Raw genomic sequence first — 12,043 nt, 5'->3', positions numbered from 1 at the left:
GTAATCTTTAGTCACACATAATATTTTTTACCCATGGCGTTTGCTAATATTTCGTCACACCAAAATAAACACAATGGCGATGGTGTGACTAATGATTAAGTAAAGCCACATGAAATTTTGTAATTTTAAATGTGACTATTGTCTAACCTTTGGTCACACATAATCTTTTTTACCCATGACAATTGCTAACATTTCGTCACGGCAAAATAAACAAAGTGACGATGATGTGACTAGTAATTATGTAAAGCCACATGAAAATTTGTAATTTTACTATGTGACTATTGTTTAATCTTTGGTCACACATAATTTGTTTTTACAGAACGTTTACTATGATTTTGTGACACAAAAAGATAAAATGACAATGGTGTGGCTAATGTTTATGTAAAGCCACATGAACTTTTGTGCTTTTAAAGTGTGGCTTATGGCTAACCTTTAACCACACATGTATATCCAAATAATAAAAAACAATAATAAACATGAGAAAACCTAAAACCAAATAATATTAAAATTAATAAACCAAAATCTGTGCACGATAATACCAAAAACTAAACTTCTAATAAAAAACTATCTACAAATGTTGCAAAAGGAAATGATTGTAAACATAAAATAAGTACTAGTTTAAAGTGTTTTTCTTGTTCTTCTTGCTCCCTGTTTTTTGATGCCATCTAGCGTTGTAAAACACATCTTTTGCTTTTTAGCGACTTAAGTTGTAGTGTTTTGTGTTTGAATGCTTGATAGGTTTGGTATCTGAAGCAAAAAACATGAAAACAAATATCAATAGCTAGAGTAATTAATCATATATTAATAAAGAACAAACCTTTTGGCTAGTTTTGACAAGGTATTTTGGCCAAGCAACAAAAGTATTTTGTGCATCCCCAACTGTTTTGACCTCACATGATTCTACCGGTAGAAATGCTGCTTCTTTTACAACTTTATCAATAGAAACTCTATAGCAATTATCTTGTAGTGGAACTCCATGAATGCTTTGTTTTCCCGTTGACAAATGAATTGTACCATAAGCCACACAGTTGTTCAAATTTATAGTATATAGAGTACACTTGATCTACAAAAAAAATATTTTATATTAACATCTTAAGGTTAAAATCAATATAAATATGTATTTCGTAACACATACCTCTAGGACATTTGTTGAATGTGTATTATGTATATTTTCTTGTGATTCCAACTGCGATGATGTCCCAAGAAGTGAAGTCTCTTGCGTAGACAAAACATCTTTTTTTCTAGTTTTCACATTTTCCTAAAAACATTGAATTAATTAAGTTATAGAAAATCAACAATCACACATAAAAACTATAAAAAATACGAAATTGTCAAACACTTACCGTTATCATTTCTTTTTGCACCATTTTAGAAGTGTTAGCATGAGAAGTGACTTCTGTTTGCACTACTTTACTTAATATGTTAGATGTGGTAACATTAGTATTGTCCTTTGATCCAGTACTATTGTTCATAGATTTTACCTACAATTCAAATAAATGTGTTATGAAATATCAATAATTACATGGGAAAATATAAAAATAATAATGAAATTATCATACTTACCGTTGGTGCCATTTCTTTTTGCACTATTTTAGATGCGGTAGCATTGGCCTTATGCTTTGATCCGTCATGTTTATCCAAAGAATTTACCTACAAAATGTAACAAGGAAGCAATACAGATAATACGATTCGATAAAACAGGGAAAATTTCTAAAATTGTAATGCACATAGTAAATTTATATAAATAGGTTGCTATTTATGGTAGCTAACAATGGTTAACATTTGAAAACTATTAAGGTATTAATTTGCTAATAAAATAAGTCACTTACTTGTGTTTGTGACATTTTGTCTGCAGATAATGAACATATTTGTAATGTTTGTCCTTGTGCAGCCAGATGAGCTAAAACTTGATTAAGTGTGTTATTTGTTTCTGCCATCTGCATCGAAAGAGTCTTAATTTGTTCGTCTTTTTTCCCACGCTCAAGTCTCTCGTTATGTAGTTGAAACTCCAGTTGTGCAATTCGTTCTTTTGATGATCCTTTTGTTCGAGGACTCTGCCAATATCTACTAGAAGTCACTCCATAACCAACACCTTTTAAATACCCACCTTTTTCTTTGCCAAATACTAATGTGAGTGCATCCGTGCCCGGATCAAGGTTCACGGATCCATCTTTAATTTGCGTTTCAGTGGCAATCTGTAGAAATTGTTAACAAATAAACATGTATTATAGTAATTAAAAATAAACCAAAAAAGTTTAGAGTTGAACTTACTATTTTATTAGCTATGTCTTTTACATCAACATTCTTGTATTCTCCGTTTTTGTTTTCCCTTGCTTTCCTCCACATTAAAGCACGAGAGGGGATCTCATCAACTGAAAGTTCGTTATTTTGTACCTTGTAATATATACAACAAAAATAACGGACACACACATCAGACATACAAACAAAAAATCATTATAAGCACAAAAAAACAAACTTTAATTGAAGAAATGAAGTTACTAGTTTGTCTCTTAGATAAGCATACCCTCCTCGTCCCAAGTGATGATCATAAACGTATTTTGATCGTGCTGTTTTTCTCTTATTTGACACATCCTTACAACAAAATTTGTAATTATTTCATTAGAAAAGCTGATGTGTCAGCAGGAGAGCATGTCCAACAAGGCTTTTCTTATGTCATTATTACATCATAATGCGTAATATATAAATTACTTTAATTTGATTTTAGACCACTGTCTTGTGTATTCAAATGGTCTGGCCCACATTCCAAAGGGCAAACCATAACCCATCTACGAGAAAGTAGCAGATGCTTCCTTTGGCAAACGTATACTTAGCAGCAGCAGTTGTTGTTATCTTCCGTAATGCTTTTAGATCAGCAGATGTTTAACGCTAAGTACCGGGAAATTCAAATTCAAATATGCATGGGAATAAGTAATTAGAAATTAATGCATGTCACTCAGAAACTCCTGTCAATCATCCTTCTTATATAAGGCTTTTCTTCTCATTTCCTTCTTCATATTTCATCACGCTTTCATCTTCTCTGATTTTGAAATTTGAAATTTGAAATTTAATCACAATCCGAATTCCGAATTAGAAGCATGTCAATATCAGTTGACAGTAATAATCTTAGTTTTGTTAACGATTTGAATCCTGGGAAGGATATGTGGAACATGAAGGCGAGAATTCTTTGAAAATGGAATCAGGGATACAAGATGGAGATCATCTTCATTCATGAGAAGGTAATTTGTATCTCTGCTTTTCCGTTTTGTTATTATTTTAGAAAATGTAGTGTTGTATGCTAAGAAGATACTTTCTTTAAATGTTCTTCAGGGTGTTAAGATTCAAGCAGGTATTAAGAGTCATCTGATACATATTTTTGATGGACAGCTGCAAGAAGATGTTGTTGTGATTCTGTCAAAATTTGGTGTTGGTGAGAATAAAGATTTATATAAAGTAGTAGTGCAGCCTTATAAAATCAACTTTTATAGATGCACGACTGTTACTCCTGTGAGAGATTGGCAAGGTGTTAAGTATGGTTTCAATTTCAGAGCTTATGAAGATATTCTTCAAGGAGAGGCGTTAAATGCTTTGAGTGTTGGTAGTGTATATTTTTGTAATCATGTCTTGCTTGTATAATATTCGAGAGTTTTACTTATAGGGTAGGAGTTGGCTACAAAGTCCATTTTTCCTACAAAATGTAAAAAGTCATAAAACACCATTATGTCAACCATAAAACACGCTCAAAACCCACAAATAACAAAGTGAAGATTACTAAAACGTCATATTTGTGGGTTTTGTGTTGTGTCTTGGATGATAAGGCTTTAATTAACGAATGACTAACATTAGTGTGTTTTATGTTGATTGTCATGTTGTGTTTTATATTCATAGTTCTACGATGGTGTATTTGAAGTTTTTATGGACTGTTAGGGTTTGGATACTGTGTTTTAGTGATCTTCACTCTGTTATTTGTGGGTTTTAAGTGCGTTTTATGGCTGACGTTGTGGTGTTTTATGACTTTGTACAGTTTGTAGGAAAAATGGACTTTGTAGCCGAACCCCACCCTTACTTATATTCTTGTATAATGTGATCATATAGATGTTGTTGGATCTGTGATTTGTTGTGGAGATCTTGAAATCTTTGATCGACCTCCAAAGGAGACTAAGAAGATGAATTTCGAGATTGAAGATTTAGAGTAAGTTGTTGTTTATATGTTTAGTCATGTACTGAACATTAAATGTATTTAATGATGTTAATAAATAAGATGAAGAAAGTTTGTATTTAATATGGGATCATGGTAATGGTAATAAATGAGATTTATAGTGTTTGTATGTAATGCTGAATAACAGTAATAAATGAGGTCTACAGTTTATTCTTAGTGAATATGGTAGTTAATTTATGGCTCATTTGCTACTTTAATAAATGTTATAGCTTTCCTGGTTGATTTTCTGTTTTTATTCATTCAATGTTGTTTTGATACGAATATTCTTTTCATGTAGGGGTAAGGTTTTGCGGTGTACTGTGTGGAATGATTATGCTCTGCACATTAAGGACTTCATTTCTAAAATACCACCTCATGAGAATGTGATGGTTGTTATACAGCATAGAAAGTGTAAGGAATGGAAAGGTATTTTTGTAAAAATTTTCTACAAATCATAACTATACTGTTTATTTATGTCAATATAAAAACAGGTATACATTAAATATCTATATACTTTTCCATGTAGGTGAATATACTGTTCAAAGTGATAAGTTTGCAACACGAATTTTTCTGAATGAAGAAATTGATGAAGTTGATGAGCTAAGGAGGAGGTAATTTTTCAATGTAATTTCTATTGTATGTAGATGTTCAACTCAAATACTTGGTTTCATCTGATTTGTATACTAATTCTAATCATTTGAGGTATTCACCCGTCTCACTATTTTTCACCGAACCGAGACTGAAATCGGATCGTTACGGGACTATCAATATTCTTCTGTATGATTGAGTCTTAAACTTCAAAGCTGAGTTGAGAAGATAGTTTGTGTTGATAAAGAAAGTTATAAAATTTCAAGAATTTAGAGTTGTTATATTCTAAATTAATTTACTTAGGTGGAAAAGATGCGCAAACTTCGTGGCAAGACAATTGTAGAGGATAATAAAGCTGTTGATAGACCAGGTAAAGTTCGAAAGGTTCGTTTAGTATCATCCACTTCAGAATCAGTCATACACTTCACCACACATGCTTGCTGAAGACAGACTTGTAAGCTTTTGCAGTCGTTGCTTTGTTTCGTTATTTCAGTAACTTCAGTTATATATCAATATTTTATAAAATTCACGGTTCAATTTTCTGTTTTTTAGCAACTGCCATCAAATGTATATACCAAATAATAAAGATTAATATTCAATCTTATCCTACTTTAAATATAAAAAAATCAGTTAGTTCAGATTAATATTCAATCTTATCCTACTTTAAATATAAAAAAATCAGTTAGTTCAGATTAATATTCAATCTTATCCTTCTTTAAATATAAAAAAATCCGTTAGTTTTTTTAAATATTTTTTTTATTATTTGGTATATAAAATCATATTTATTCAACTCATGTAATACACGTGGGTTTTTAAAAATCTAACTTTTTTATTATTTGGTAAACAATGTTACATTTATTCAACCCGTGTAATACAATGGTTTTAAAGATATAATTTTTTTTTTATTATTTAGTATATAATATTACATTTATTCAACCCGTACAATACATATGGTTCTTATAGATATAACTTATTTTATTATTTAATATATAAAATTACATTTCTTCAGCCCATGCAATAAAGGAGGCTTTTAAAAAGATAATGTTTTATTATTTGGTATATAAAATTCATTTATTCAACCCGTGTAATACACGGCGTTATAAATTAGTGTTTTATTATAAAGTAAAAAAGAAATAATTATGTTTTTTATGTTATTTTATTTTATAATATTTTTGTTACTTTTTTATATTTTGTTGTACTAATACACCAAAACGGGAAAATAGTGAAACTACCTGACATGCTTAAAGAATGGACGATTACACCAAACTTATTGGCAATCAAAACACTTGCTTCAGGCATTTTCATCCAGTGTTGTTTTTATGACAAGGCGACCCAAAGAAACACAAGTCATGAAATAATGAATTCACATCCCTGAACAAAATGTCCGTGTGGATATCATATTGATTTTGTAACTTTATAAAGTAAAATTGATAAATATCATTGTTAAAATATATTTGTGCTGACTTTGCATTAAGACTGAAAATAGCATATCAAAATGTAATTTTACAACAAATAAAAAAATGGCAAAAAGATAAGGCCTTGGAGATATAAACTTATCTTTAAAATATATAAACTTAAATTTAAATATCACTTAAAATTAAAATGAAATACTGCAGGTAACAAAACAGTTATAAATATAGAAAAAAACTTAAATTTATAATCCAAGGTAACATATTCTAATATTAAAAAAAAAAAAACTTAAACATTTGTTAACAAATATTTTTATAAGGTTTATTTATAAACATTTGTTAACACTTATTAAAAAGAATCTTTTAATAAATTTTCAGAAATTTAAAATGGAATAAATGCCCAAGATATAGCAAACGTCATTAAGGCAAAACATCTTGTTTTCTTGGTCCGTGATGCACACGTGTTTTTATGCGCGTGAGTGTTATTTGTGGGACAATCAATGATTTCGTCACCACTGTTGATGGAATCCACTAGTTAATTTGCGGATTAACTACGGGATATGATAAATTGAAAAAAAGTTGACTTTTTGGGTACATTTAACATTACCCAAGCTAAAAACTAATAATTATAATTAATAATTAAAAATTAAAAAAGAAATATTAGGTAATTAATGCTTTAGGTAATTAATGTCAGCGCTTTTCTATCTCCTACCTACCCTTCTCTCTCCTGAAAGGTTGACTTTTGGGTATATTTAACAAAACTCGTGGTTAATGGTGTGGTTATTAATGCCGACCAGATTTCTAGTCAAACGATCAAACCTAGTTAAATTGAACCGAACACTAAATGATTTGTTATAGTGTTTGGTAGCCTCTTAATGACCATTTAGATGCTACCTCTTAATGGTTTAAAAACTCTGAATTAATAAGAGATAACCTCAAGTCTGAATAGTTAACAGGTAACCTCTGAATGGTAAATAATCACATGTCACATTTTTCTACCTTCTCATCGGTAAAATTCTTAATTGTTCCATTAAAAGTTAGCCTCTTAATGACCATTTTAAGAGGCTACCAAACATCACCTAAAACTTAATTAATATTATTAAATTACGCAATGAATTTGTTGTCCTTTCAAAAAAAAAAAAAGATTATTAAATTATGGTGTAATTAGAGAATATATAAAAATTAAGTTATAATGACTATTTAACTTCACGTTTCCTCAAAACTAAAATCCCACAACTAGATCTACAAAGTGATGGCAGCGAAGCTACTGAAAAACACAAGGGATAAAAAAATGGTTGCTTTCAAATTTAATATGTTTGTTTTTATGGCCATAGTTGCATCCATGACATTTTGTAGCTCCGCGATGGATGTGACACCTGTGTTACCGCGACCATCAAACAAATACCAAGCCGATGAAATATTGTATTTCATACTTGGGATCTTGTATAAATATGTGTATGTTTTGCACATATCAATTATTGTTCAATTTCAAACTCTACATTGCTTTCTAGAGCATTATACGCAAACTGGTGCGTAAACGTACTCAGTTTAATGCGACAAATACTCCGGAACATCAACATATACTCAACATACCTTAAATAACCTTTACATAACTTAGAAATAAGTTTTGAAGGCTTGGGTATAGCAAAAACAAGTTAATTCGCTTACAGGGACTAAACTTGACAAACTGCGAAAGTATGCCAATTTGAAGTGTAACGAACATTCCGGAACATGTTCATAAGTTAAACATACCCTAAATATCCTCTACATAGCTTAGAAATAGGCTTTGAGGTGTTTGGTATGCTAAAACAAACTTTTGGATCATTCAGGGACTAAAAGTGTCAAAAAGTGCACAAGTTTGCACTTTCGCGCATAACTTACGTTCTGAATACATCCGGACATCCAAAAATTTATGTAAGCATCCTAATATTATGCCTTAGTGTTTGGCATGAGAAAAATCCATTCGTTGCGTCATTTGGATCGTTTTCCGCGCTTATGCGCATTCCGTCGTAATTAACCGAACATCGCGATCGTACGGCCAAACGAACCGACATCCGGAATATTTTTGAGCATATTTCATGTCCCCTACACTTTAACTTCATCTTAGAGCCTTGAAATGAGGTTAACGGGGCTTAAACGTGCCAAAAATGGGCCAAAATACGTGTTTCTGAAGTGCAGGGACCAAAATTGTAAATTCTGATCTGGGAACCTTAGGCGGGGCGCGTAAGGATTTACCAAATCCTTACGCGGGGCGCGTGAGACTGTCAGACAGAAAAATCTTTGCATTTAATGCAGTTTGGCCTTTCGTTCGATCAAGGGGCAATGCCCTTTCACCCAATCAGGAGCCAAGGGCCAAGTTCTGACTTACCACAAGAATTTGACAAGTGTACGCTCGAGATCGCGGCACGATATTCGATAAACGATCCTAACGGTTCCACTTTTCCTATAAATACCCCCCCCCTTTGTTCCAAAAACCCACAAAATCTGATCTTAAGGCTCTAAGTTGGAACCATTGTTCCATACCTGAGCTATTTGATCTAGATTAGCACTCGGGGACCTTCCGTAAGTCTTCTTTCGCTCTTTTATCGCTTTTCGAGTCCGAAAGTCAATGTTTTGTTGACTTTCTGCATTGACCAGCTTATGGTCGATGCGAAGTTCATGGAACTTCATAACGTGAGCGTGATCACGATGGTTATAGTCCGTAGTGACTATACCTACTGATCACCACGTTAACTAGGCTCAGTGACGAGTCGTAGTTTCGGCCAAAATGTGCATTCTTGCATATTTTGTAACCAAACTACTCGTGAGCATCAAAGCCGTTTGCTTTGATGCCAAACCTGTTTTCTAAACTTAGTTAAGCATGTTCTAACATGCTTAGCTCGTCACTTTTAGTTTAGTGCTTACATAGGGTCGTAAGGTAAGCGATCTAAACCATCGCTTATACTTTCGAACCCGACCCATTTGGTCGATCATTAGGATCCGACCAAACACATTAGGTGACCATAGCTATAACCTTCCGAGGTTATACCTTGTGGTCGCGATGTTAGGCGTTCCGAACGCGTTCTACGCAAACGACGCGTTAGAGTAGCATAAGCTACCTAAACGGGTCGTGATGGGCCGTAGGCACTTAGGTTAAGTTTCATTTTAGTATGTAGGCTTTGTTAAGCCATATTACACGAGTCTCCATACTCGTTTGGTTTACGAACCCGCATACTATCCGATCCTTCCGATTTTGGTCCGGTATATTAACATAGCTACCTATTAGGTGCCGTTTGATATTCCGTGATCTAGCATTGTTTGTTTATTACACAAGAACTCCAAAGCAATCTCAGGTGAGTACATTGAACCCCTCTTTTACTGTTTTCTAAACTGTTTTGGGGTGAAACACATGTGCCTATCTGTTACTTTCATGCTTTCCTGTTTTCACATCATATACTTGCTATGTTCAATAGTACATATATAGTACATGATTTCATTGTGTTTATGCTATGTATGTCCATCATGTGCATACTTAGCACAACACTTTACATTACATTTTCATGCTATGTATTCCCATTGTGTGCGTGCTTAGTACATCGTTTTACATCACATGCTATGTATGCCCATTGTGTGCGTACTTAGTACATCGTTTTACATCACATGCTATGTATGCCCATTGTGTGCGTACTTAGTACATTGTTTTACATTACATGCTATGTATGCCCATTGTGTGCATACTTAGTACATTGTTGCACATTGCATTACTGTTGCATATGCTCATCCAGCATATGAACACATTACACTACATTTTGAACCGTTGTACTCTACAATACATTTCATGCTACGTACGCCCATTGTGTGCATACCTAGTACATTGTTTCACATTGCATTACTGTTGCATATGCTCATCCAGCATATGAACACATTACACTACATTTTGAACCATTGTAACCATTTGACTATGTGAACCGTCTTAACCCTTCAATTTCATGAACCGTCTGTAACCATTGAACCGTGTAAACCAGTTGTATCCGTTGACATGGATTACATTTGACAATAGACATTTGACTATACATGAACATTTCTACCATTGTTAAACATTTCATCTTGATGGTTTGGTTTGAGTAAGTGATTTAAGTAACGAGGCATGTGTAATATGATACAAGCATGGTGGATACGCCGCTGGTACTTCCTATATATAAGTGTTTGTATGGTATTACCTATCGTAGCGTTATTTGAATCATTTCAATTTGAAACATAGAACATTTTATACAAATAACACGCTTTTCACAAGACATTGATTTACAAACAACAAATCTTATACAAACTCTTTTTACATGGTTATTCAGTTAACCATGCATTGTTCTCTTATTTATACATATCATTTGATCTTACCTTTTTTCAAATGATTTACAAGACAAAGCAAAATACGAGGTTCATGACTAAACATTTTCTCAAACTCAAGTCATGAATTCCGTTTTCACAAAACCAATGTATCTCACAGGCATTTTTATGCTGACGTACCTATTTTCACATGTGTTTTCAGGAGATGATGCATAGGACTTATCAAGACATACTTAGGCGGACCTGTGCCTTAGTGACTTAAAACGAGACAAGAACTAGTTAATTTATGTTATGTACACTTTGATTCTTGTTTAGACAATGTAAACCTTCATGTTTGATTTATAAAACGAAACTTCATTTGCCATGGATTTGAAACAATTGATTCTGTTACAACACTCCCCGACGTTTCCGCCACGTTTTGTATGTTCTACCTGGTCGGGGTGTGACAATGGAGCATGCGGTGGGCGACGACTCTGGCTGGGTTATTCCTGAAAATCCCGATTTCTACGCCGATTGGGCTGCAAACAAAACCTTCACCGTTGGTGACACTCTGCTCTTTGACTTTTACACCGGATTACATGATGTCACACCAGTGATTAAAGAGGACTACGATAGTTGTAGCGTCACGGTACCCGGAACCACCATAAAAACTGGTCCGGCCACCCTAAACTTGTACATCCCTGGAGATCATTATTTCATTTGTTCCGTGGAGGGGCATTGCTTGTTTAATCAAAAATTAGCAATTCATGTTGTAGACAATGACTCAAGTAATTGAAACAGGATAATAAAACATTGTTTTTTTTTTTAAAGTTGAGCCTTAGATGATGCTACATTTAATCTTGTATCCACCGAGTGTATATTTTAAAATATTGATATGGCAGCACAAGTAAAATTAGCTGGAAAGGCAAAAGCAGAACATCCTCCAGTTTTTACTATTTTTTATTTTGTTAAATCTAGTTACATACATTACTTTTGAAAATATAACTATATCATAAGTTAGGAATTTTTTTATTTTTAGGTTTAATATAGTATTATTAAATTTTAAATAAAACTTAACGGCTTCCCGTTGTCTCTGCCTCGTCGACATACAACCATTGTTTCAGGCGGCAGCGATAATGATTGATTAAACCGGAACAGGAACAGTTTTCTACCAGCGGTGGTGGTCTGGAGAACTAGTGGTGGTGGTGGTGTGTGTCTCTTTCTGTGTGGGAGAATTGTGGAGCTGTGTTTGTCGGTAAGGTTAAAAAACAGGTGAAAGACAATGGAGGCTTAGACCAAGCATGCACCATTGATCATAAAACGAAAAATAAAACTTAACGGCTTCCCGTTGTCTGCCTCATCGACCTAAAATCATCGTTTCAGGCGGCATCGATAATGATTGGTTAAACCGGAACACGAATGGTTTTCTATCAGCGATGATGGTCTGGAGAACTAGCGGTGGTGGTGGTCTGTGTCTCTTTGTATGTGGGGAATTATGGAGCCGTGTTTGTCGGTAAGGTTACAAAAACAGGTGAAAGAAAATGAAGGC

The 12,043-nt window shown here is 33.4% G+C and overlaps 2 protein-coding genes across 2 annotated transcripts; one reads left to right on the top strand and one right to left on the bottom strand.

Moving 5' to 3' along the window:
* Positions 1-536: 536 nt before the first annotated feature.
* LOC110941245 lies at positions 537-2,441 on the bottom strand. The gene is made up of 7 exons (XM_022182871.2): positions 2,272-2,441; positions 1,830-2,195; positions 1,564-1,650; positions 1,344-1,481; positions 1,136-1,258; positions 818-1,063; positions 537-747 (listed from the first exon to the last, which is right to left on the bottom strand). Exons 1-7 carry the CDS (start codon positions 2,437-2,439, stop codon positions 703-705), a joined length of 1,173 nt encoding a protein of 390 aa, XP_022038563.2. The 5' UTR covers positions 2,440-2,441; the 3' UTR covers positions 537-702.
* A 768-nt stretch (positions 2,442-3,209) lies between these two features.
* On the top strand, positions 3,210-4,810 carry LOC110943575. The gene is made up of 5 exons (XM_022185317.1): positions 3,210-3,236; positions 3,328-3,595; positions 4,093-4,189; positions 4,494-4,621; positions 4,722-4,810. Exons 1-5 carry the CDS (start codon positions 3,210-3,212, stop codon positions 4,808-4,810), a joined length of 609 nt encoding a protein of 202 aa, XP_022041009.1.
* The last annotated feature ends 7,233 nt before the right edge of the window (positions 4,811-12,043 follow it).

The sequence above is a fragment of the Helianthus annuus genome, chromosome 5 (genome assembly GCF_002127325.2).
Source record: "Helianthus annuus cultivar XRQ/B chromosome 5, HanXRQr2.0-SUNRISE, whole genome shotgun sequence".
NCBI lineage: Eukaryota > Viridiplantae > Streptophyta > Magnoliopsida > Asterales > Asteraceae > Helianthus > Helianthus annuus.
Note: the sequence above shows the minus strand (reverse complement) of the source record. Positions and strands in the feature narration are given on the sequence as shown.